General features: G+C 41.1%; 1 protein-coding gene across 1 annotated transcript in view; it reads right to left on the reverse strand.

The window, feature by feature from the left end:
- PHLPP1 (PH domain and leucine rich repeat protein phosphatase 1) overlaps nucleotides 1–27,931 on the reverse strand; it is a 220,017-nt gene that overhangs the window by 76,522 nt on the left and 115,564 nt on the right. The window contains exons 2-3 of the mRNA XM_084619249.1: nucleotides 21,303–21,499; nucleotides 18,048–18,173 (exon numbers count right to left, since the gene is read on the reverse strand). Coding sequence (XP_084475375.1) covers nucleotides 18,048–18,173; nucleotides 21,303–21,499 — 323 coding nt within the window. The remainder of the gene's footprint in view (nucleotides 1–18,047; nucleotides 18,174–21,302; nucleotides 21,500–27,931) is intronic.

The following is a 27,931-nucleotide window of genomic DNA, read 5'->3' on the forward strand; positions in this document are numbered from 1 at the left end:
GGTGTGAATTTAAAGTAGACTAACTATTCCTGATTAACTAACTCTGTGTGGATGCTCTTGTTCTGGAGTAAGCGTGCTCTGTTCCCAATTAGCCTAATTACTTCCCAAAGTGGGTTTCTTTGAAGATGCCTCTAATACAAAACTAAAATGTAAGCAAAAATACATATTAAAAAGTTTTAGTCCAGACAACTGTCAATTTTACTGACTTATCAAACTCTCTATATGGCTTATAAATGAAGCAATATTCTGAGGACAATGAATTTTAGTATCCCAATGGAAAATATTAATATATATCTAACAGCTCATTTCCATAGTTCTCAATGAACCATAAACATATTGCCTTCCAATATTTCTCTTTTTGCTACCACAAACTGGTAGGCAACACAAGGGCAGATTTCCTGGATCACATTTACACTGAGAAAGATACGGAAAAAACCCAAGCAATCCTTTGCAATATATTCTCTCAGCTCTCAAGAGTGAGTTTTTTAAAATATGTAATATTTGTCTTCAAAATCTGGGTAAACATTAAAGTGATGTCTTGGCTTCCAAATTAAACAGTAAAGGAGGAGATTTAAAATCTTGTGTTTCCGTCAAGCCAGACTGAAAGAGACTTTGTGCATGACTTTTTTACTTGCTATTGGATTGTTAAAATCAGAGCATTCTTATAAAGCCTACTGCAGTGGGGGACACAGGACATTTCTAGGCATGGCTAAAAATCACAGCAATGAATTTATAGCACACTTAAAGAAGAAAAAAAAATCAGGCAACAAGAGCAATCTTCACACAAAAGGGTAAGAAAAAGAAGCCTTGCAGCTAGCCTTGCATCAAATCTGCAAAAAGAACATAAAAGATTTCCTTAGATTTCCTCCCCAACCTAGCCCCTCTAGAGAAAAGATAAATTACAGCAAAAGCAAGCTCCTCCCCCAAAAAATATTTCTTGCAGAATGAGAACTACACTCCAGCAGCATTAACTATTAAAAAAAAAACACAACTAAGATTAACTAAAATTACTACCATGATAAAAACTTGGTTTGTTTGGGGTTTTTTCTTGTTTGCTTTTGCTCAGGTTTACAGAGAGGGCATCAGACTTGTTCTGTCTAGGAAGCCCAACGCTTCTCAACTTCATCTATATTGAGAAACACCCCCTTTTAACAATACAAAAAGTAGGACGATCATGATCCCAGACCTGTTCATAATCTCCAATGTGAAAAAACCCATGGGGGCCAGCTGAATCTTGCCCTAAGCTAGACCTAGGTGCGATGCCTACTGTTCACGTAAAATAGACTGTAGCAATAACCCTGTAAGAAAAATGGTAGGTTTGCAGTGGTGGGTACAGGATCACTAAGGATAGCAGTTAAAAACATGGGTGCAAACAAAACACTTAACTATACTCGGTTCAAAGACGACTGTCTGAATAGATTTTATGGAAATCTGGTTTTCCCCGTTAATATTGCAAAAGGAGACCTAAAGGAACAGTAATATGGCAGTCCAGATACAATTTTATACATTAAAAAGCAACATAAAGGATCTTCAATCAAATTTAAGTCCATAGTCCAACCCTGGTTATGCAACTCAGACCTACAGTATTTTAAAATGCTTCCTTCATCTCCTTTGAGTCAAGCATGGCAATGTGAAAGTCTTTATTCTAGATCCTATTCCACCTTTTTAATGTGCCAATAAAATTAGCACGTGCCCCTCCATAGCAATGAGTTCTAAATGTTGTCAATTTGCTTTTTGCTCCCAGTCCTACAGCAATTAAAATGCAGCTTCTACTCCAGCATCATTATTCATAATGGTATTGGCAGAGTACTCTCTCTCATCAGGCAATGAAAGCCAGTAAATGTTCTCTCATTCTCCACCGAGAATCAGTTTACTTAGAAAAGAACTATGACTAGCAGAATATGAAGACCCTCAGGGAACGCAAGCATTTTTAAACTACCATCTGTGTATCTGTACAGTCGTAAGGCTTACAAATGTAAACAAGAGTTCACAAAAGCCAGTGGTGTCCTTGAATGATCAAAATGCTCTGCACACAAAATTTTCCTTGCTCAGTACTGTCTCATCCAATCTGAAGGAAACCAAGTATTTTGAGAAAGTCAAAAAAATGGTCTAGTTTCATTACAAATCATTAGCTGTTTGCAGCAGAAACCATTGCACCAAACCCCTCTGTGAATCAATAGATATCCTTGCATCTAAAGAATGGTATTTAAGGAAAGCCTTCCTTTGTCCAGTAAAATGCCACTCTATCACAAAGCTTGCCAGGACTTATCACTGGCCCTGTTTATTCTAAAGCTTTGGCAACGCTACAAAAAATACCTGTTGCTGACAATGAGTGTCAACTGAACCAGCTGTATGGACAAAGTTATAGGCCTTGTCTATGCAGGAAACTTCTTTTTTTTTTTAAACCATGAGGTGTGAATTTAAATTTCCTCCTGTCCACCCCTTTCCTGAAAGCTGTATTCAAATAGTAAAAGGATACACATTTTTAAAAAAAGAGCCTTCAACAGAAGAAAACTCAATTAACAGATTGCACTGTAAAGTGACCCAGGATTCTGACTCTCAAAACAAGAAGTTACTCACCTCATGCAGTAATGGTGGCTAACGCTACATTTTGGTCATGGGTATTTTTAGTAAAAGTCATGGACAGGTCACAGACAGTAAATAAAAATTCACAGCACGTGACCTGTCCATGACTTTTACTGCAATGACCCACTCATGGGGTGAGGAGGGAACCAGTTTTTAAGGTTTTGGCAGCTCATCACTGGCTATATGGCAGTAAGTTTCCCAGAGTAGACAATCCCCAAACATGCTATCTTGTTAGGTAATCTTCAGGTGCACTGAGTACAGCAGAACATACCTAATTTCTTCACTTTAAGTAATTTTCAGTTGGTGTTGACTTCAGTACTCATGTGACAATTCTAACAGCAGCGTTCAACTGCACATAGACAAGTTGTGCATATATGCTACCTGCCGATACCAGTACGCAATAATCAGTTACAGAGAGGATTACGGTTAAGGCTGTCCGCAAGGGGTGAGCATCAGTACCCACCACTGGTCCCAGCCAGTTTGTGGATATCATCGTTCCCAGCATTTATCTGGGCAGAGTTCTCTATCAGTTGTTTTGGGAAATCCTTGTGCTTGCATTTGATGTTGCGGAAGGTCACATTCAGGCACTTCTTTCCATGGTGGTTGTACAGGTGGAAAATGAAGACAGCATTTCTCCATCCTGGCGTACATCTTACCACTATCCCTCCAAAGCAGCAGCAATAATAGAAGAACATAACCGGGCAATAACCAACCCAGACTTGCCCACTGACAATCTCAAGCAACTGGTGATGCTGCTTTTAGTACAGGAACCCGATCTGGTTAGTGACCAAAGGTTTCAAAACCTCAGGACTATCACCAAAACACAAATGGTGGAGGCTAGGGGAGAACAGTGGGGTCAAGAATCAAGATCTAACCATAGATCCTACAGACCAACTACCTGGCTTCACCATGCCATGCAATATATGGATCACAGCAAACTGCATCAGATTCACAAAAGGCATTGCTATTACCTACTACACAAACAGAAAATGAAGGACAGCTGATATTCAAATGTCAAGACAGTCAAGCCATGGAATATCGAGTGAACCACTGTCCTCTAAGATCTGTCTTCAGAGTGACAGCCATGATTCATTCCATGCCACTGGAAGCCACAAACTTAGATGTTGATCTTTAATGTTGTTTTTTAAGCTGCCATATGAAAAAGTAATTTTCTGATTGAAATGAAGACCATTTCTCTGTAACTCAGTCCAAGGAGTATGGACAGATAGAAAACAGACAAAAGAAAAAATGCTATTGGTAGTCTCAAAAGTTTTTAACCTCATGAAAAATATTTAGTTTGGGAAATATTGGCAGTTACAGTTTTAAATAGAGTTCACTGCTTGGGTCCAGGCTGGAGGCCAGCACTTTGTGCACCTGTTCTGCCTCAAAATAGTAATCCCTTATGCTCCATAATAGTTTGATCACATATTTGCAAGACTCAGAACTACCACCGCCAGGGGTGGGCAAACTATGGCCCAGGGGCGACATCTCACCCTTCAGAACCAGTTTTAATCCAGTCTTCAAGCTCCCGCTGGGGGCAGGGGGTTGGGGCTTGCCCCACTCCAGCGCTCCAGCTGGGGTCCAGGGCTTGCCCTGCTCCACGCATACCATGGCTCCACACAGCTCCCAGAAGCAGCGGCATGTCCTGCTCCAGCTCTTATGTGTAGGGGCAGCCAGGGAGCTCCGTATTCCTCCCCCAGCAATGCTCCCCCAGCTCCCACTGGCTGGGAACTATGGCCAATGGGAGCTGCAGGGGCTGCGCCTGCGGACGGGGCAGCATGCAGAACTGCCTGACTGCACCTCCAAGAAGGAGCTGAAGGGGGGACATGCTGCTGCTTCTGGAAGCTGCTTGAGGTAAGCACCGCCCAGAACCTGCGCCCCTGACCTCCCATGTCCCAGCCGCCTGCCCAGCCCTGATCCCCTTCCTGCCCTCTGAACACTTCGGTCCCAGCCCAGAACACCCTCCTGCACCCCAACACCTCATCCCCACCCCTACCTGAGAGCCTGCACCCCCAGCTGGAGCCCTCACCCCCTCCTGCATCCCAACCCCCAATTTCGTGAGCATTCATGGCCCGCCATACAATTTCCATACTTAGATGTGGCCCTCAGGCCAAAAAGTTTGCCCACCCCTGGTTTACACCTTCTGACAGATGTAATATTCTGACATCAGGAGTAGCTATATTCTTAATAGTCAAATTCATTTTCATAAGAACATGTTTTTATAATTTATTTTGTGTTGGCAGAGTCCTCCAGTACCAAAAGTTTGTTTCAGCTGGAGTAGTTTCCACTCCAGTAATTGCTTGACAGTCTTTCAACTTCTTGTTGAGGAAATTACTAGTGAGTCCAACAATTTTTATTTGCTTGGGTCCTACCCTCCCAACAAGGGACATCTTTAGAAAAGGCACTAGCTGAAAAGGCTAGGTCACTATTTTCTGACTTATATTCCATCCAGGAGAAGTCACACAACGGTCTCTCTCAAATACAATTAAAGACTTCAGTTTGAATTTTTACTTAAGAATTATTTTTCTAGCCATACTTTCCATTAGATATTGAGAGAAACGTCAAATCCATTACCTAGATGAACAACCTATCTATGGTGGAACACTTCCACACAGCTGTGCACTCAGCCTTGATCATCAGAGTCCTGTACTAACCCAAACTTACTTTGATGCAATGTCTGCAGTGGTAAATTCACAGAACATTTTGTGATACAAGTGGCAGTCTTCTCTCCCTTCCCCGTCCCTTCTGCGGGTTTGATTTTTCAAGGGGCTCTCTGATTTTGGTTCTGTTTAGGCTTCTTGATCCAAGAACCTCAGTTTTGTTCTAGGATAGTATATCAAACTGCTGCCTGTTCTGATGACAATAGATTACCAGATATTTCTATTCGTAGAAAAGGTTAGTGTTTAGCAAGTTGTTTCAAAGTTACTTGCAAGATTTTAGGTAAATTAATTCACACTTTTACTTATTTTAGATTTAAAAGAATAAAAAGGTGTCATCTGAAGCTCTAGGCATCCTACCCCACCATTAATAAAGTAAAATTTAAGACTGAATGTTGCAGTTTCAATAAGTGAGGTTCTATTTTACCTTCTGTGTGAGCCATTAACCTGATTTTTAAAGGTCTGTTCTTATAAAATAAGATTCCCCTCAAACTTCCATGGTTTTTCACATTCCTGGAAAACAACCCTTAGATGAGAAGTTAAGTAGTGGAGCGAGTGAGACATATTTACCTTCCCATGCATTCACCACCCAAATTCCCCAAATTAAAAACTACTCAACAATTCCTCATGTTGTGCAAATACCCTGCCCAGATCCAAAATTTGGATCCACATTCATTTCCCTTCTTACTGACCTCCCCCTGAAAAGCCACACACACACAGGTTTATCTGGAACTCTCTAAGATGATTGCACTTTAGAAATAGGTGTGTATTTTGCAATACACTTTGGGATCTTTCTATATTAAAGGTGCCACACATATTAAATCAGTGTACACAGCACCTCATGCAATTACTAACTCAGCAGAAAAATCTGCAAGTCTTGTATATCTAAATATACAAAAGTATGCTGTAGAATCACATTTATTAGGGATAGAGGTGCCCAGTGTCTAGTTTTTGACCAGAAGTCCAGTCAAAAAGGAGACTGGACAATGTCCAGTCAGATCTTCTTACCAGATACCCAAAGTCCAGTTACTGTGGGCAGGGGAGGCACTGCTCACCCGCATGAGCCCCTACTCAGCTGGGGCCACCTCCTACCTGTGTCGGGCAGCTGCAACTCTAGCCCTGGCTCCACAAGTGAGTCCCTCCTGACTGGGCGGGGAAGCAGTGAGCTACTGTGGAGGGGGGAGAATTTGCAAACAGGGGCAGAGCCTCAGGGGAAGAGGCAGGATGGGGGAGGTTCTGGCACTCCTGCTGGAGTATCTAGTTTTTAAATATTACAAAGTTGGCAGCCCTAATTAGGACTGATTTGATGGCAATGTATGATTGCGCTTGAAAATTATTCCACATGTGCAATGACCACTTTTCATGTCCTCACTCTTGGCTGGAACATTTTACATATATTAACAACTAAAGGCAGCAATCTAGAAAGGGGATCACAGGGTTGCTAAGTTTTTTTGTTTTATTTTTCCCTCCATTGGAAAAGCCACAGCTTAACTGAAACAAGGAAATTAAAAGCTTCAAACCACTAAACACGTCATGTACTATGGAGTCTTATACGTAAATATCTCAATGATTATAATAGGTGGGGGAAACCTGTAGTCTAGTCGGTCTGAATACAAAGCTTCACTCCCATCCTGGTAACAGTCATGTTATAAACCCTGGAAAACCGAGGTTCATAATTGAAATGGCAACTAACCTCTAACAACTCTGAAGGCACAGAACACAGCAATAGCTATTAGAGGAAGAGAATCACTTCTAAGTGCTTTACGATTACAATTAAACCCTAGTCTATTCTTATTTCACACAGCAATTTTCAAACCTGTTTTGATCATTCTTTTGTTCTTCCAGGAACACAAATATGGTATGGGCTCCACACAGTTTTTTTTCTTACTTCAACTTTATTCGACAGAAAGTATAAATCTTGTCAGAGGTGCTGGAACAATTGGGGGGCGGGGGGGAGGGGACATCTGAGAGCCATTGAATCCAACTGTAAACCCTGTAATACAACAGAAATCACTAAGGTGGGGGCACAGCAGGAACACCCCCTCCACCCCCAGTTCCAGTACCTATGGATCTTGTTGGTAAAATGGAGTAGTAACTTGAAGGGTAAGTGTGGGTTTTTCACCTGCGTTATTTCAGGAGACATGTCAGAACACAAAAACTAGGCTCATTGACTGCATTGCACTCAAAGAGTTCAACTGCATATTTTTCCCAGGAAGTGTCATTGTCAAGGACTGGCTCTGTCTGGGTCTTTGTGACTGTATCCACTACTGCTGTTGCAGACATTGGTATGGGGTCCGGTTCCATCACCTCTGACCGGGTCCTGGTAGAAGTCTCCAGAACAGAGCTAGGTGTGACAGCTTGCTTAGCCTGGCTGCGGGTGACCATTCCCAGCCTCTTGGCTCGCTTCACATGATTGGCCAAGTCGTCTTCTCCCAGTCAGTCAGGTCATTTGCATTCAGACAGACAGGAGCCTGTTCACCAGTGTTCAGATCCTTCACTGCTACCAATTCCAAGGCTGCACTCTGTCTTAAAGAGAAATCATCCATTTTCACTAACAAGCTAGACTCAAAGTTCTGTTGTCCTTCCCTTACCAACCTCTGATTCCACATGGAATTAGATGCTAAGTTCACTGAGAGACTACAAGTCATATCCAATGTGCCTAGAGATGAGCGTTTACCTGACATCGCCTGCATTCTCAAGAGATTAACTGCACAGCTGTTCTGCTCTGCAGACTCAGCTACCCAGTCTCCCCTCTGAATCTCAGACACAGACTGTTCACTTACAGAATCAGCATGGAGACATTCCTCTCTCAACAACCTTGTCTCCCCAACAAGCTGGCCAAACACAGCCACTTGGTTGTAGGACTGTTCAACGTTCTTAACAGCTTTCACTCCATCTGAGACCTTCTCAGTGCTACCCACACTGGATCTTTCAAAAGGAAAGTCAGTGGATCCATTCACAACAGAAAATTTCTGGCTGTTAGGAATTGAAACTTTCTTGAGAAGATCACTTTCACACCCTTCAGTTGCAGTAAACTGCTTGCAAAGACTAGCATGAGAATTCCTTTCCCCAGGAGCTTTTCTAAGCAGCAATTCACCCCTCACACAAATTCTGCCTTTAACCTCTTCACCTAGGGCTTGCACTAAAGGAACACTTCCTTGAGCAACACTGAACTCTAGAGCATAGATGTGGGGACCTGAATGAAAGACCCCTAAGCTTATTCTTACCAGCTTAGGTTAAAAACTTCCCCAAGGTAGAAATTTTGCCTTGTCCTTGAACCCTATGCTGCCACCACCAAGCGTGTTAAACAAAGAACAGGGAAAGAGCCCACTTGGAGACGTCTTCCCCCAGAATATCCCCCCAAGCCAAACACCCCCTGTCCTGGGGAAAGCTTGATAAGAATCCTCACCAATTGGTACAGGTGAACACATACCCAAACCTTTTGATTTTTTATTGTTCTTAAGATCCATCAGGTTCTTCAAAGAAGAATTTTAATTAAAGAAAAGGTAAAAGAATCACCTCTGTAAAATCAGGATGGTAAATACCTTACAGGGTAATCAGATTCAAAACAGAGAATCCCTCTAGGCAAAACCTTAAGTTACAAAGAGACACAAAAACAGGAATATACATTCCATCCAGCACAGCTTATTTTACCAGCCATTAAACAAAAGGAAATCTAATGCATTTTCTAGCTAGATTGCTTACTAACTTAACAGGAGTTGGAAGGCTTGCATTTCTGATCTGCTCCTGGCAAAAGCATCACACAGACAGACAGAACCCTTAGTTTCCCACCCCCCGCCCCTCCGCCCTCCAGATTTGAAAGTATCTTGTCCCCTCATTGGTTATTTTGGGTCAGGTGCCAGCGAGGTTACCTTTGCTTCTTAACCCTTTACAGGTGAAAGGGTTTTGCCTCTGGCCAGGAGAGATTTTATAGCACTGTATACAGAAAGGTGGTCACACTTCCCTTTATATTTATGACAGTCATCAATGAATACACATACTGTAAACCATCAAAGACAGGAACTCCTAGATATTATTAGGGACTAAAGGTCTTAATATTCAAGGTTTCATACGTACACAAAAAAGGAAGTTAAGATCCGGTGTGGAAACTGGAGGTTTTGTTTATGTTTCAGTACTTGAAATCACCACTAAAAGGAAACTGTGGGTTTATTTTTAGACCTCTACTTTCAGAGAAGCATTATCTGAACACTATGCCTAAGTATGGAGGAAACTGGTTTACTTAAAGCAATCTCAAAAACCTTAAAAAAAAGCAATTGTCAAAATTAGACAAGATGCTTTAAAAATCAAAGAAACTATCAATCTAAATGCGAAGAGAAAAAGCTTGTATTTTGCTGTTGTAAAAAGTATCTTATTCCTGGTGCTGTTCAATATGGTATTGATTTGTTTCCATGAAATTCGTAATGGAGTGAAAATCCCACGAGGTAAAACAGGCTTGTATTTTTTACTTAATGAAAAAAATTATGCTATTCTGTGATCAGAGAGCAAACAATGTCTCAAGCAAGGAGGTGCAAAGTATGAGGAACAGTGAAAATTGGGTCCAATTACTCAGAAGTGACCATCTCATAATCACCATATTAAATGCAAGGAAATGTCATTCAGGGCTTTTATTTTCCACTGGAAAATAAATAAAAAGCTATAACATCAATGTTAAACAATTGTACTGTAACAAACAATATTCTAAGTTATACAGGATTTTTCCTTTTGCATGTGCTGTGCTACTGTTTTCTCTGACCTATCCAATATGTGGCCAAGGGTTTAAAGCACAGGTGGGCAAACTTTTTGGCCTGAAGGCCACATTGGGATTCCGAAACTGTATGGAGGGCCGGATAGGGAAGGCTGTGCCTCCCCAAACAGCCTGGCCCCCGCCCCCAATCTGCCCCCCCCATCTTCTGCCCCCCTCAGAATCCCCGACCCATCCATCCCCCCCTCCTCATCCTCTGATTGCCCCCTCCTGGGACCCTACCCCCTACAAACCCCCCTGCTCTCTGTCCTCTGACTGCCCTGACCCCTATCCACACCTCTGCCCCAGCCAGGCCCACCGGGACACCAATGCCTATCCAGCACCCGTTCCCCGTTTCCTGACAGCACCCCCCCAGAACCTCCACCCCATCCAGCCACCCCCTGACTGCCCCCCGGGACTCCCTGCCCCTTATCCAACTCCACTGCTCCCCACCCCCTTACCATGCCGATGAGAGCACCAGGACCAGCAGACACGCCGCTGAGCAGCCTAGAGCACCGGAGCAAGCTGGCGGCTCTCACAGTTGCGCTGCCTGGCAGAAGCTCGCAACTCTGCCGCCCAGAGCACTGGCGGCATAGTGAGCTGAGGCTACGAGAGAGGGGGGACAGCAGCAGCCCTCTCCGGCCAGAGCTCAAGGACCAGGCAGGAGGGTCCTTGGGCCAGATGTGGCCCATGGGCTGCAGTTTGCCCACCTCTAGTTTAGAGCAATAATTTTCAGGGTTGGCTCTGAATAGTAGCTACTAGAGAGCAGCTTGTATGCAACGCACACAGACACCTCAAAAAAAACACTTAACTATAAAATTTGCTCAAGCCTTAAATTAGGTATGAACAGTAAAGCTCACTGTAGCTTCTGCAGATACAAATAGGAGAATGGAGAAGCCTCCAAGAATGGGCAGGACCAGCTAAATAGAATTGGAAAGAGATGCCAACCTGAAAACTTTGGAGTGGTTTCAGTTTACTCAGCCACAAGCTTATTTCGTCCTAGCCTCCTCTACATTCTGAATTGGGACTGGTAATTTGTATTTAGAAAGCTCTGTGAAACCCAAACTTCTGATATCCGTTTAAACTGGAATCAAATTTTAAACTTCCTTATATTTGGCCATGCTTAGTACCATGAGTTTTAAAATCATGTTAGTGATATATGCTCAGTCTAGAAAATGAAGTCTCTCGACACAATTTGAGTTTGATTACATGCAACTTTCATTTTAATGAGCAAATAGTCCAAAGGAAAAACGTTCACCTACTTGACTATCTTTAGCTACCTCAAAAATAAAAGCGCAACTGGCAATCAAACCTACTTTACTAGTCAGCAACACATTCGATTTCTTTGAGCTCTTCAGGACTAACCCTGTAATTGGCACATCATGGGGATACACACTAATTACATTTCTGTCACTTACTTTGGAATATACTTATAGTATTGAAACCAAGATGAAAGATTTTTTTAGGATGTAAATAATAGTGCATTTCCATATAAATGCTTGATCTCTCCCCACAATCCTCAAAGCAGCATACAGCTAGTACCCTACACCGTTCTGACTGCATACTTCCAGTTCAAAATGAGGCATGTGGTTGATCGGTCAGTTCGTAACTCTGGTGTTTGTATCTCTGACGTTCTACTGTACTAGGTAGAACTGAACTTCTCCTGCTGCGCACACAACTAGAAATGCTGGTATATGACCTAATGAAACTCCATCACCTTGGAAAAGACAACCAAACGGAAGCACATGGCACTATAGCAAATCAAGGCCAGATTAAGCATTAGGCCCAGTAGGCCCATACATAGGGTCCCTGATTTTGACCGGCACATGGTGCTCCAGAATTTGAAGATTCCATTTAATTCAGAAACAAATGCTGTATTAAGATGTAGTTAAGATTGAGAATTTACAGTAAAATTACAATATCCTGTAATGTATTTTACCCTATGTTACTGACATTTATGCTCAACCTTAAGTCCATTTTAATGCAGCTTGAGTCTGGGAATTTCCCTTTTTCAAATTAAAAATTTCATACATGGAAGGTAAATAAACCCAAGGAGAATGTTACCACGTGACATTTCCAATTACTGGAAGGTACGGAATATTACACCTTTTATTTTTAACTTTTGTGGCCATATTCATTGTATATCCTGGCTGCTCTATGCCACTCGAACAATGCAAAGCAGCTAGAATTGCCCAGAGCCACCCTCCGCCTTTATTCTGGTATTACTGGAAAGGAGAAGGACAGCTCATTTAAACTAAACAGCCAACACATTGAATATATCTTAACGGAAATACTTCTGTATGGAATGTATAATAAATCCACGGAAGTCATTGCCACAAGGCAATTCATTTTCTTTTTCTTTTTTAAAAAAAGGCAGCTTGGGCATTTGTAATAGTCATGTTTGTAAAACAGCTTGAAGACATGAAAGTGCTGTACAAGTACTAAGTACTACGTGACTAATGACATCTACAATTTAGCTAGCAAAAAAAGGAGTTTTGAATCCTCATGCTCCGGGGCATATTTCTCTCTAAGGCATAGTATTGTAGAGTTTAAATAGGGGCACACTACATGTTTTTATCTTCCTTAGAAAAGCATCAAACACTAGGTACTTTGAGACAGGATATCTGATAGAGATGTACTGCTGGTGTCCTGTTTTGGAAGAGTGAGAACTGTAATGACATCTTGTTGCAGTGATAGTCTCTCCTGGTTAGGGCTAAGACTCAAACAGGTGTAACAAGAGTGTGGGACAAGTTAGCTTTTCTTAAGCATAGCCTCACAAACTTCACACACACTTTTTGATTCAGGTCAGTGTTCTCTTCATGAAGTGGAATGGCACCCACATGCATAGTGGGTAATAAACTGGTCTATGTGGAAGGGGTATTAATATTTTCCCTTGGTAACTTAATCAAACAGCTAAGAAAAGTCCCACACAAAATGTGAAAAGGAATGTTTAAGTTCCAATGTCTTGTGAAAAGGCATGAAATACAAGGTATTTTTTCTTCTACCTCCCCACTCAGTTCAGTCTTTTCTGCCTACAAACTAATGCTGTAAGGTATAAGGTGTCCAAACTGCCAAAATTCTGGCGTTCTCCCCATCAACCTTTGTAATTTAACATTTGCTTCTTTTTGCTGTTTAATACTACTACATTCTTTCTCCTCTCACTCCTGTAGTTCCTGTTGAAAATGCGTACAGTGACAGTCCAGAATCAACTGCTTAACCTGAATCACTTGCACTAAGGAACTGTACAAGTATCAGCATCTTGATTTCAAGTTAATGTGGACAACATAAAATACCTTTAATATCAGAGTAGGGAAACAAGTTCTCCCCGACACACAAATACGCAAAAATCACCTATTAGTTCTCAGCCTGACAATAGGGTAAGTACAGTAGATTAATAAAACTGAATCCTCTTTATGCCCCTTTTGAACAACCTACAAACTATAATTACAATATTTAGAAATTAAAACTAAAGTTATGATACAGTGTAGAAAAAGGCTATCAATAATGAAGCACATGCACATTTCCAGCTTTTAAAAGCATTCCATTTGAGGCTAAATCAACATATTTAAAACTGACCTATTTGGAGTAAGTGTGTCACCAAGTTGCATATCTAGGTCAGCATTTCTGCAGTGACCCCATTGAATCTCAGTCTTGAGCAGAATTCACTGTAATCTCTTCCACTTCTACCTCCCCCCATAATTCGGACTTTTCTGTGTACAAGTCTCACACTAACGGCCCACCCCACTGTTTAAAATGTGTGCACGCATAGTCACAGGACATATGCAAACTTATCAAAAAGCCATTAACAATAAACAGAAAATACATTGGGGGTGGAAGCTAATGCACACTCTGAATCACTTTGTTTTTCTTTTGAGCGTTAGTTAACATTAAGCTTTTTAAATTAAAGAAGCAACAGCATGGACATGTTTCCTACGATCTTAACTTTTAGTCTTTCACTGATAATTAGTGATAGGCAGAATTAGAAAAGTGTGGAATTCATTTTAGTCTCCGGAAAAAAATAAGAAATGGAAATAAATTGAATTATTGAATGCAAACAATTCACCCATTAATTGTTTGGAAGCTTGAATGAAATCTGTTTCCTTACCCATGTTTTTCTGTTGCATGTATGATTTGTTAGGGATTTTTTTTCTTTGACATTCTATTAAAATAGTCACATAGCCTTCTTCCACACCCTACGTACAAAAATGCTGTCAAAGCAAGCAACCCTTTGCAAAGTCAGTTTAAGATTAAACTATGTGAGTTATATAAAAGTACACAAGACCATCTGAGAATTTTTCCTGAAGTGTGTATAAACAATACTACCTAATGGTTTTTCAATTTAAGATTTTAGTAACTGAAAACTAAAATTACATTTTTCATAAACAGATATCTTGTGCTGTGACTTCCTCCTGTGTATTAAATTTATGATGCATTTTATTTTTTGAATATACTAGTAAGTGGAAGTTTTTACTCTCATTTGTCAGAACACAAACAGATACTATTTAGGGACAACACAATTTTAACTTTCAGACTATCCTTTAAAGATGTTGAAGTGCTTTTGAACACTAGTGAATATAATAATGTTGAGTGTTAATAAAAATCCAAATAGATGCCACTAAGTAATGAATGTATTTTAAAAAACAATTTCAGAGAGTATATTTGAGTATTCACATTATGACACAAATTTCATACATCCCCCGCGCCAAAAACATTCATTTAAAAGTGGATAGCATTTTAAATAGATCACTTCTATATAAAACATTTAACCTGTTACAAGTTACACTTAAAAGCTAACAATGAAGGATTAGAGAAAATTCCCACCCTCTCTCCCCCCAAATTGTTTACTTTGTACATTTAAACAGCACATTTGTATTTTTTTTCTATTTCCAAGAGTGCGTTGAGTGCCTAAAACCAGTTTTAACTGAACTAGCTTTCAAATAGGTAGCATCTTTTAAGATAAATAGAAATACAGGATTAGGATTTATTTTGGTACAAAAGGACCTTCATTAGATAACCCACACTGGTAGATTCCTTCCATTCTTCCACTTTGTACATGTAATTCAGGAACTGTGTGTTTCATCTTCTAAATTGAATTCCACAGGTACTGGTATCAGTAGCCAAACGAGATTTAAATTTGTGGTTGTTGCTAGTTTTTTCTATTTCAGTAACATACTAGTCTGTTATTGCACGATACTTCCCACACAAACACATTTAGCTGAGCTGGTATCGCTTGTTTTCCACATTGCTTTTACAAAACAGTTTAGAGAAACTTCATTCTAACACATGTTAAGTCCTGTCTGAAAGATGTGACTCTACAAAGCTATACTACTGGAACAGAGTGATCTAGTTAGATGAACGTGTAACGATGAAACCAAGATTTTCCTCAGTTTTTCACTTGCTATGTGCTGCTGTCAACATACTGAAGTGTTCGACTGCCAATATTAGTGGCTTTCCTCAGTTCTGGCACTCAAAGCCTTCTAGGAGCTTGGAGTTCCTCCCCCTACATTTAAAAAAGGGAAGATGTCATGATTATATGGGGAGATGTCCTCAGGTTGGCTACCTTCCCAATACTGTTAGTCATATGGGTGAGAGAGAGCAAGAGAGAAGCACAGCATGGTACAGAACAAGCCTATGCTGTCAGTAATTCAATGGGACTTTCTGGTCATTTATTTCTACTTCTGAAGTTCATTGTTTTACACTGTTTATCCTCACTCATGAGATCTATCCTTCATTCACCCAATGTCAGAGCCACTGGAGATGAAAGAACACTTGTCTTATATAAAAGATCGACTGAACACCAAGAACAAGCTCAATACTGGAAATCAGATCATACCCAAAACCATGCGTATCTTGGCTTCACAATAAGAAGTCCGGGAGTTTTAGGGTTAGTGTTCCAATGTCAGAGCGATACAAAATCCTAAAATAGATGAACTACTGGAACATGCACAAAGGGCATTCTATGCCAGAAAGAATCCCAAACATTTATTGCCCAAAGAAAGCTATAATATAGTAAATCGAGTTGAATTATAAGAGCATAAAATTAACAATCCTCTTTAAAAACCAATACTTCAAAACATTCACTAAATAAAGTATACTGCCTTTTGGAAAAGCCAGACTGAAAGTAATCCAGAGTGCCATAAATCTACAAATATCTTGAAAAAGCATCACACTAACTACTTAATACAATCGAGAACATAAAAACCAGTAGTCTCTTACTAAATATGGAATGAATGAACGAACACTAAAAATACAGTGGAAAACCAAAGAGAAAAATATGTAACCAGTGTGACAAAAGAACAAACATTCTTTACCCTTCAGTGCACAAGATACAGGAATATGAGCTAGTATCAGACACTGCAAAGAACCTGACTAAAGAAGCAGAGGGGAAAAAATTAGTATAATAGAGAAAGACAATTGCAGAAACAACCTCTCAAGACAAGGTAATATGGTGCCAAATAGTAAGAGGTTAATAATGCAAATGGTGTAAAAAAAACAAACCCTAAATTCTGTTGGCAAAGCCTGCTCTAAACACACGTGATATATTTTTAAGTCCGGAACTCTACTTTAACATGCTCAGAGCTTTCATTTTTAAACATGAGTGGCCCTCCCCATCACACGTACACACATAGTAAGGCATTGACAGGAGTCGAAACATTTTTGGACTGATGTTGAAAGTGTTTTAGTGTCAGCTTAGTTACTCTCCCTTGTTGCCTCACCCAGCCCATTTCATTGTGGGATTTCTGTTCGATTATTTACTTTTCTTTTATTCTGAGGTTCCCTTGTATCCTCAGTACCTCCAGTTCCCTTGCCTGGCTTTTCTTACTGCAACACCTTAGGCTGCTTTGCTATCAGAACGGTAGGAGAAAGAGCAGGGCTGCTCTGAACTCTGCCACAACTGCTGTCCAGAGCCACTCCCCTGAGGGAAAAAGAAAAGGAGGACTTGTGGCACCTTAGAGACTAACAAATTTATTTGAGCATAAGCTTTCGTGAGCTACAGCTCACTTCATCGGATGCATACCGTGGAAAATACAGTGGGGAGATTTATATACATAGAGAACATGAAACAATGCGTGTTACCCTACACACTGTAAGGAGAGTGATCAGGTAAGGTGAGCTATTACCAGCAGGAGAGCGGGGGGGGGGGGGGGGACGACCTTTTGTAGTGATAATCAAGGTGGGCCATTTCCAGCAGTTGACAAGAATGTCTGAGGAAGTGAGCTGTAGCTCACGAAAGCTTATGCTCAAATAAATTTGTTAGTCTCTAAGGTGCCACAAGTACTCCTTTTCTTTCTGCGGATACAGACTAACATGGTTGCTACTCTGTCCCCTGAGGGAAGTGAGGAGACCAGATCGTGCTGAACAGAGTCCTCACCTCTGCCCTGTCTTTCCAGCACAAGGCAAATGCAAAGGAGCTCTGAAATAGAAATTCATCAGCTCAGCTAGAAGGTGGGTTGCTCTATATGTGGAGAGACTAGCACTGGTAGATATATAATCTGACTGCATAGTCAATTACAGCACTGGTGCTCTAGGATATTGAATAGGTACCAAAATACAGTATATTGGAGAACACTAATTGATCAGCAATAGGAAATATGTTGATATCTTGCCAGTCACTCAACTTCACCTATTTTAAGACAGAAGCGAAACACAACATTCCCAACAGAAAAACTCCTCCAACTGGTTTTTGAAGTTTCTAGCACTGTCTTTGGGTTCTCTACATGCCTTGCATTACCACAGTTTTTATCACTTCTGAAACACAACTTTTCATATTAAAATCTTGGAAAGAGACATTACTGACCTTCTCTATTCTAAGGGTCTTATTCCTTACATTAGTGAGCTACACCAAGATTTGGGCGGGGGGCGGGAGGAACTCTAGCTAGTATCTTTATTTACACAGTGCAAGCAAATGGAGTTTAAACAAAAAACAAAAAACAAAAAAAACCACACCACACCTCACTCCAGCCACAGGCCCACAACTGTTTATGCCATTATGGTGAAAGTGAGCAAACATTTTTCTTAATTAGAAAAATTAGGAGAACTCTACTTGCTAGAGGTGTTCTTACCTTTGATGCTTGTCGAAGCCACCGTAAGTACTCTGTGAAGGTATCAAAACAAATGTAATAGGTCTGGCTCTGAGGTCCAGAGGAACTAAATGCTAAACAGTGCTGGTGCTTTTTCACTTCTTCCACCTGTATTTAAAAAGATAAAATAATTACTGCATAACATTTGGAAAGTGTCAGTGTGCAAGCAAAGTGAAGCTGTGAAACGGAGGAGGAGCTCAAAAGCCTCGTTAAGTATTGTTAAACCTGAAATTTAATTAATCCAGTGTCAAGGAGCCACAAAACCCATGCAAGCAACAGATTAAGAAACCTGAACTGTTTAACAGGACTCTTGAATTAAGTTATATAAAATGTACTGTTAGAGTTGAAGATACAGATCTGGATAATTCTTAAGACCTGAATATCTTAAGACTTTTCCAAAATTAAACGGCCAAAAAGCCAATTATTTTCTGGCATTTAAAAAAATTTGTATTAACCACATGCTTCTCCCTATTGGGAAATGGAGTGGGAGGTAAGTAAATCTGATGGGTTGTGGGTAGGGCAGAGAAGGGAAAGGAGTTTGGCAATAACTCTTTTCTAGTTTAAACAAGTATTTGTTGATAAGCCTTTAACAGTGGAATGTGAAACAAAATATTTTGTGCCCTTTGCTGCTCCTTTTATATAAATATATAAAAACAGTCATCAAATATTTAGTTTCGTCTGGATATTCCAAATGCGTAAAAGCAAGAAGTCTTCATCTTTTTTTTTTGCTAGAGGTCTTCAGCAAGGGATATGGATAACCTGAAAAGAACTCTACGGAAAAAAGAAGAAGAGCATTTCCTTGTGAAAGACTTTTATGCTGCTTTTATACATGCAATAAGGAGCTGCAAAGAATATATAATTTAGTTTTGTTCTTCACCAGTAAAAATTTACCTTTAAAAAGGAAACTGGTACAATGTATGGTCTCCAAGATGTTTCTGTGATGTTTCACAACACTACGTTCTGGAATGCCTTTTGCAAACCAGGAAGTGCAAGAGGATTTAAGTGGGTGCGGGAGAATTTTTTATTTTAAAAAAAAAAAAAAAGTTCAACAATACTTATTCTGTTCCAGCTGTCCCCCACCCAAGCCTCGATAGCGTAGGCTTTCAGCAAATATTTCTGAGTTTGACTCAGTTTTCATTTTATGTTTGCATTCTACCTTCAACTTGAACCCTTGCACATAAGCAATTCCTACAACAGACAGGAGACAGAAACAAAGACATACGTTTTGCCAATTCCATGAACAAAACCCTTTAAAGGCTCAGGATCCATTTGGTTAGCTTTTTATCTTTGATGTTAGGATTTTACCCTACTCCTCCCTTGTGGCTTTCCCAGGGATAACAGCAGGCTAGGAAAGCTTGAATCTTGCACTTCCCAGTATGCAGCAATGAGTAATGCCATCTGCTTCTGGGGAGAGGGTTGTGGAATATCCCTTTGTATTTCTTCTGGCTGAGAAAAAGGACACACTCCAGGGAAAAGGTGGGAACATTCTTGTATGGAGAAGGTAGAGAGGGGAGAGAAAAGAATTGCTAGAACAGGGGAAGCTCCACACAACTAGACTTGGCATATAAAATGCCCTAAAACAGAATATTAAGGTGGAACTCTGAAAACTGACTGTGTAAATATGACATCACGGACTCCCATGTGTATCGTGTCTCAGTCGATTTCAATACCATGTGCTAGTACACAAGGTTAAAAAAAGATTCAGCTGCCAGTCCTGCAAAATCAGCCTAGGGTCCAAGAACCAAGAAGGACTCTTCATCTTGTGCGTTACAACTAGTTATGAAGATTCTGCAGGCCATATTGGATCTCCAATTGCTCCTGTGGTAGCCCCATTGTCAGTGCCGTTTCACAGGAAAATCTGATGGGAATAAATTCTGTTGATGCACAAAATGGAATAGAACCCAACTCCATCTCTTAGCAAACAGGTAGCATGAGCAAACAGCAACAAACACTAGGTCACTGGAAAGATACAACTCTGAATATACAAAACAGATTTGTTGACTAAGATAATGCCATTTTACAGTTATGCTGTGGAATTGCTCTAAAACGTAAGTGCGTATATTTACACATGCGACCTAGCGAAAACTAAACTCAGCCAATGGGCAAAGTAACGTACTACTCAGCAAATACAATAAAAATATGTCTAGCCATTCCTGGTATGTGGCAAAAAACTGGTTCCTGAGCCACATGCGGCTCTTTTACAGCTAAAGTGCAGCTCGCAGAGTCCTCCCTCCCCCATTCCTCTCCCCCAGTCTCTGCCTACCAGACTGGGTGGAGGGGGAGAAAGAGCTCAGGGCTTCTGCCCTGCGGTGGGGCTAGGGGCTTCTGCCAGAGACTACTAGTTCCTGCTGAGATGACAATTTAAAGGTTTGGCCCCGCCAACAGCTTGAGGCATGCCCCCCAGGCACACCCCACTTCTTACCCTCAGCAGCCCCTCCCTGAACCTCCCAGAGGCAGCAGCAAACAGCTAAGAAGAGCAGGGAGGGGCCACTGCTTTAGCTCCACAGGGAGGAGCAGCAGCAAAAGTAGCGGCTCTCCCTGCAGCTCCCAGCTGATTCTTGCTGCCTCTCCCCAGGGCCACAGCTCCCAGCTTGCGGAAGCCAGCAGCTGCAGTGCAGGGAGGGGGCCCCGTGGAACCATGTGACTGAGCAGGGCCAGCCAACTCCAGCAAAAAACTGGGGAAACATGTGACGCCATGTGCCCCCCCGTATGTTGTTTCTGGCTTCAGCCCCACGGGGCACACCTGCTGGCACTCAGGACTTCAGCAGAAGTTGATCTGAAGCCCCAAGCCTCGGTAGGCACCTCCTGAGGGGCTGAAGCCCTGAGCCCCGGCAGGCGCACCCTGGCTCTCGAACTTCTGAAGCTTTTCATATGTGGCTCGGAGGGTCAGTAAGTTTGGCCATCCCTGCCATACACACATACATACACAGAACAATTAATACTACGTGAAAAGAAGAAGAGATAATGATCCCACATACACAATTTAATGGCCATTCCCTGATTTTTTCCATTTTTAAATTCTCAATGTAAGAACTTTGCAAGGAGATACAAATGATTCAGATACAGGTAGTAAGTGTTACGTCTAGTAATAACTGTTTTCATTATCAGATTCCAGAGTGCAAGCTCCTTGGGGCAGCAACCCGTGTCTGAAAATCACCACGTATACCTACAACACTGAAAAATAGGATTAAGTGAACAGCCTCAAGCAAAAAAAAAAAAAAAAAAAAAAACCCTTACTTTTCCACCAATTAGAGGGAGAACATGCATCTTTCCAATTTGGCTTTCTTTCACCGATGATACAATTAGGCACGTCCCACAAAGGATAACTTGGCGTCTTGTCCATCTGTTGACTGGCAAATGCATTTTCCCTTTTCGAACATTGTACGTTCCCGAGAGCTGAATCCGTTCAGAGTTGCCAGTGCTGTGTGGCTTTCCTGAAATAGAAACAAAAGCAGGCACTTTATCACTACGGATGTCTTCCTTTTTCAATCAATCACTCTTAATAATGTTGAGCACAACCTGACAAATGACAACCAACTCTGGAGCCAAACAAGTAAATACAGGGACTTGAGCATTGCAGTATCAATACATGGATACTGACTAGTACACTTTCCTTTCTTCAGTATTAGTCTTGTAGTTTTGGTACATTTAAATATTTGCCCAGACGATTTCAAAAATAATGTTTTGCATCTTCTGCTTTACAACTACGTATAATACCTTTTCTTGCCTCTCTTCTGAACCAATGCCAAAACCGCACTAGCCCATCCCTAGTAATTATATTTCAAAAACCGTGTAATAGGCATTTTGAATATTTGTTTAATAGTATTGAAGTGTTCAGACTTGGAATGTCCTCTATTCATTAGAGCTTGGAGTTCATTTCAAACATCTCTAGATGTTACTTTTTTAATCTTACTCCACCCACAAAGAGCCCACAGCACTTTTACATACTACGTATTGCAGAGAAACTGCAGACAGGGTAACAAATGAGCAGCTCAAAACAGTGACCAGGTGGATCATTTCAAGGTGATCATTTAAAGGAAAGCTCTTTCTGTAGAGGCCACCGTGACAATGACATTCAGTGGCCACATGGTACAGTAGATTATGGAGCTCTAAGTTTAAACTCTTAGGCCTCAGGTGGAAAGGCTTTTCATTGTCTCACTATAATCTGAAGCATTTATCCATATTAAATTACCACCACCTCCAAATCTGGCATTACTCAGCAAAAGACAAGCCTAGGACTAAAGTAGCAAGGCTGCTGCGAGTCAGGACAGAGGTGCAATCACAGATGTGTGATACACTGGCTAACCTTGTTAATACTATGCTCGGTTTTAGTGCAACTTTTCTGACAGCATGTTTAAAAGAAAGGTTTTGCTGCGGGTGAAAGAGCAGAAGCAGTAATTTCAAAAAGTTTCCCGACGCCTAGACAAGAGACTGGTAAAATGAAGATTCATCTGTTTTCTAAATTAAACCATAAACCATGAGATCCAAGAGAAATCTTAACAAGCTATAATTTCTTTAAAGAAAACCTGAAATTCCACAATTCTGGGAGATTACTACAACATCTGCTGCAGATTAGGATCACTCCAGTCAGGGTCCACTATTTGAAAAAAGATAAGTCATGGTGCAGAAACACCCTTTTCTAAGGGTTAACATCTCTCATTGAGTCAGCTCTTTTAAATTTGCCATAGGAAACCAAACAATTTAAGCCATCTACCCCAAAGTAATTTCCCCCAGTGACAACTCTAACTATCACTTCCCTTTTAAAATCTGTTTATTAAACCCAAACTTGGCACAGTTAGTCCCGGTTTTGCTATGCTTTAATTAACACTGGCATTTAGGCTACTGTCTGCCTGTTTAGAACTGCAAGATTGTTGCTGTAACTTAAAAGATACTTCACTGCCTACAGATTTCTGGCATTTATTAAAAATTGATATTCCGAGCTGGCACGACCAAGTATCAAACTCAAATCTATCAGACGATAAAGGTACTCCTATTATGTCCAACAGCACTTCAAAGATGGGAGCACACTGTAATCAGTTGCAATCTGATCAGAGGATCATGCTATGGCTGGAACTTCTTTATTGTATGAACCTGATATCAAATGCAATGAAACTAGTACAGTACTGAGGACCAAACCTTCAGGAGAAATCTTCATAAGGCAAATCAGTTATTTTGAGAGCTTACATGGCAAAAGTAGTTTGAAAAACACCTTCTTATTGTTCATATATATATATATATATATATATGGCTACAGTAGTGCTAGGAATGTGAATCAGTGTTGTGCCATGCTAGGTGTAATACAAAAGTAGGCACGATGCTTGCTATGAAAGCTTTACAAATTTGTGACCAAACTCAGAACTCCTTTACAAAAGTCATAAAGTAGACCACCATTGCTGGTACTGTTTGGAGATAAAATTCCTGTGAATAAACTCTACAAGATGTCTAGAGAGGCCATGTTGCTGCTACATGGCAGAAAAGTCTGACATGTCCAGAGCCAAGATATGAAGGGCAATGGTCTTCAGACAGACTGGCAGCTATACCAGACCAGAGCGTACCCTCAGTTATACTTTAACAATAATTCTCTAACTAAAGTCAGTGTTGTTGTTTAATGAGGTAAACACACAGGCTCATCCTCCAAAGCTAACTACATACAAGAAGACTTTAGAAAGAATCCATGAACACAGTTAACATCCACCAATACCATGTTTCAGACAACTATCTTTGGAAGAGTTTTTAAGTAATAGTTCTCTCCATTTTATACTATGGATCATATCTTTCAACAGATCAAGAATAATTCCTACTTCCAATCTTGCAACTGATTCCACAACTTAAAACATTAAACAAATTTTTAAAATCTGCAGGAACTGATAACTTGCACCTAAGAGTTTTAGAAGAACTGGATGAGGAACTCTGAAACACAAAGATTTTTAGCAAATGTTGGAATATTGGGAAGTTCCAGAGGCCTGTTAAAAGGTGGTGAATATGTCAATAATTAGAAAGGATAAGTGGAATGATCATGCTAACTACAGACCAATTAGCCAAAACCTGATCCAAGGCAAAGTCATGGAGATGCTAGTAGAGAGTGAAGTCAGTAAGAAAAATTAAAGGAGGATAACAGAATTAGTACCAATCAACAAACTAGATATTTTCGACATTACAAGTAAGGGTAATTTGACTTCTGCAAAGTGTTTGGCTTAATACCATATAACATTCAAATTAACAAAATTAGAAAAGATTAATTTAGCACATTATATGGATTTAAAACAGGCTAACTGATCAAACTCAAAATGCAACTGTATCATCTAGAAAGAAAAGGAGTATTTGTGGCACCTTAGAGACTAACCAATTTATTTGAGCATAAGCTTTCATGAGCCACAGCTCACTTCAAGCTTATGCTCAAATAAATTGGTTAGTCTCTAAGGTGCCACAAGTACTCCTTTTCTTTTTGCGAATACAGACTAACACGGCTGTTACTCTGAAATGTATCATCTAGGTGAATCATCATCCGAGAAGGGGTTCCTTAGAGATCTGTTCTTGGCTCAATGCCATTCAAGATTTTTGGGCATGCCTACACTACAAAATTAAGTCAACCTACAGCCACCGCAGTAATTAAAGTGGTGGCTCATGTCCAAACTACGCTTCTCCTGTCAGCAGTACGCGCCCTCACCAGGAGCATGTCTACCGACTTAATTGTGTGCGGCACTGACAGCAGGAATCCTCTCTTCCCCCCTACTCTGGGGCTGACAAGCCAAGCTGTCTGCTCCAGGGCGTGACTCCGGCTGTCAGCCCTGGGATGGGGGGGATGACTCCAGCTGTGAGCCCCGCATGGGACTGACAGCCAACAAGTGATGCCCCCCTAACTACATCAACCAAAGCACAACGCCTCTCGTGGAGGTGGAGTTAATGTATTGGGCAACTTACATCAGTGGGAGCTACATTTTAGTGTAGCCACTTACAGTTCGACCGACGTAAGCTGCCTTGCGTTGACCTAACTCTATAGCCCAGGCCTTTAATGGTTATTTGGAAGAACATACAAAACCACTGCTAACAGAGTTGCCGATGACAAAACTTAGTGGAATGGTAAATAATGTAAAGTCCAGGTGAGTTGTACAGAACAATCTCGATTGCTTGGTAAGCTGAGTTCATTTGAACATCACGTGTTTTAATATAACAACATACAACGTCATACATCTAGATACAAAGAACGTAGGTCATACTTAGTGGATAGGGAATTGTGTCTTGGAAAGCAGTGACTCTGAAAAGGATTTAGGGATTACTGTGGATAACCAACTGAACATGAACTCCTAGTGCGATGCTCTGTCTAAGCCCTGGTCTACACTAGGACTTTAGGTCGAATTTAGCAGCGTTAAATCAATGTAAACCTGCATCTGTCCACACGATGAAGCCCTTTATTTCGACTTAAAGGGCTCTTAAAATTGATTTCCTTACTCCACCCCTGACAAGTGGATTAGCGCTTAAATCGGCCTTGCCGGGTCGAATTTGGGGTACTGTGGACACAATTCGACAGTATTGGCCTCCGGGAGCTATCCCAGAGTGCTCCATTGTGACTGCTCTGGACAGCAGTCTCAACTCAGATGCACGATTGTTTGCCGTTGCTCTGACACAGGGAGGGGCGACTGACGACACGGCTTACAGGGTTGGCTTACAGGGAGCTAAAAATCAACAAAGGGGGTGGCTTTACATCAAGGAGTATTTCAGGCAGGACTTTACGAAGGGTTCCAATAAGAAATGGTGCACCTAAGTTATTGTTCTTATTGGAACAAGGAGGTTAGTCTGGCCTCTGATACATGGCTAGATTTACCTCGCTGAACCTTCTCTGTGAGTGACTGCAGTGTGACCTAGAGGAATGAGTCCCCTAGACGGGGGGCGGGGGAGGGGGAGGGTTTGCAAATGAGTACAAAACAAATCTGGTCTATTTCTTGTTTTGATACACTCCGTCTATCTTTTACATCTTTGGCTGGCAGCAGACGGTGCAGAAGGACTGCATGGCATCCACATCTCATGGCTGCTCGGCAGAAGATGGTACAATAGGACTGCTAGTCATCCTCATCTTTTGCCTGCCCGGCAGAAGATGATGCAATAGGACTGCTAGCAATCCATATCACCTGCCTGCTCACCATAAGATGGTTCAATAGGACTGACTGCAGGACTAAAGAGAATGACCTGATCAAGTCACTCCAAATTTAGTCCCTGCACCCATGTCTGCCCAGGCGCTCCTGATTGACCTCACACAGCCGACCAGGAGCACCTCGGACATGACTATGATGGCTACCAGTCCTATTCCACTGTCTGCTGCCACAAGACAATGGGTTGCTGCTGCTGTGTAGCAATGCAGTACCGCGTCTGCCAGCACCCAGGAGACATACAGTGACAGTGAGCTGAGCGGGCTCCATGCTTGCCATGGTATGGCGTCTGCACAGGTAACTCAGGAAAAAAGGTGCAAAACGATTATCTGCCCTTGCTTTCACGGAGGGAGGGAATGGGGGCCTGACTATATGTACCCAGAACCACCCATGACAATGTTTTAGCCCCATCAGGCATTGGGATCTCAACCCAGAATTCCAGTGGGCAGCGGAGACTGCGGGAACTGTGGGATAGCTACCCACAGTGCAACGCTCCGGAAGTCGACTCTAGCCTCGGTACTGTGGAAGTGCTCCGCCGAGTTAATGCACTTAATGCACTTAGAGCATTTTCTGTGGGGGGACACACACTCTAATATATAAAACCGATTTCTAAAAAACCGACTTCTATAAATTCAACCTAATTTCGTAGTGTAGACATACCCTAAGACGGCTGGTGTGAAATACTGAAGAGCAGTAGGGAAGTGATATTGCCTTGTGTAAAAATGGTTTCCAATTCTAGCCCCACTTGGAAAAAAATGTTGAAAAACTTGAAAGGGTTCAGAAAAAAGAGATACAAGAATGACGGGATGTCTGGAAAAACAGCCTTATAGCATGAGACTAAAGATGCTCCATATACTTAGTTCATCCAAGAAAGAATTAAGAGGTAATTTGGCCATTGTAAGTAACTAAGTGACTAGAATTGTCAGACACCTCTGATTTTGCAGACAAAGCTAGATAAATATTTCCCTGGTATCTCTAGCCTGAATGTAACCGTTAGGGTAACTAATCTTTGGAACCAAGTGATGCGGTAACTCTCCATCACTTGAAGGTCTTTAAATCAAGACTAGCTATCTTTTAAAACCCTGCTCTCAACCAAAAAACCAGATTTGATTTAAGAATTACTGGGCAAAGTTCTGTTTCAGAGAAGCAGCCATGTTAGTCTGTATTCACAAAAAGAAAAGGAGTACTTGTGGCACCTTAGGTTTGTGTTATATAGGAATACAGACTACATTGTCATATGGTCCCTTCTGGTCTTAAAAAGCTAACAAACTTTCTAGCAACTACAGTACTTTGTTATACAAAAAAAATTGCAACATTATAAAGAGAAAAAATAAAATTAGCTTTACTAAAATAGGTGCCTATTGCTTGCTTATGTCCTTTCCCTTCCTCATTTGGTATCTCCACTATGAGTATCATTTTCTTGAGTACTTGTGGCACCTTAGAGACTAACCAATTTATTTGAGCATGAGCTTTCGTGAGCTACAGCTCACTTCATCGGAAAGCTCATGCTCAAATAAATTGGTTAGTCTCTAAGGTGCCACAAGTCCTCCTTTTCTTTTTGCGAATACAGACTAACACGGCTGCTACTCTGAAACCTGTCATTTTCTTGAGTGCAAGACTTGATACTAATACTACATATCACTATTTCCTGCAGTCCAAAGTGCTCTAATATTTTGGTCACTGTCATTTGGGTCACTCCTCCTACAGGACTGCAATTCCTCA

This window comes from Lepidochelys olivacea, assembly GCF_965140295.1.
Source record: "Lepidochelys olivacea isolate rLepOli2 genome assembly, chromosome: 2".
Classification (NCBI taxonomy): domain Eukaryota; kingdom Metazoa; phylum Chordata; order Testudines; family Cheloniidae; genus Lepidochelys; species Lepidochelys olivacea.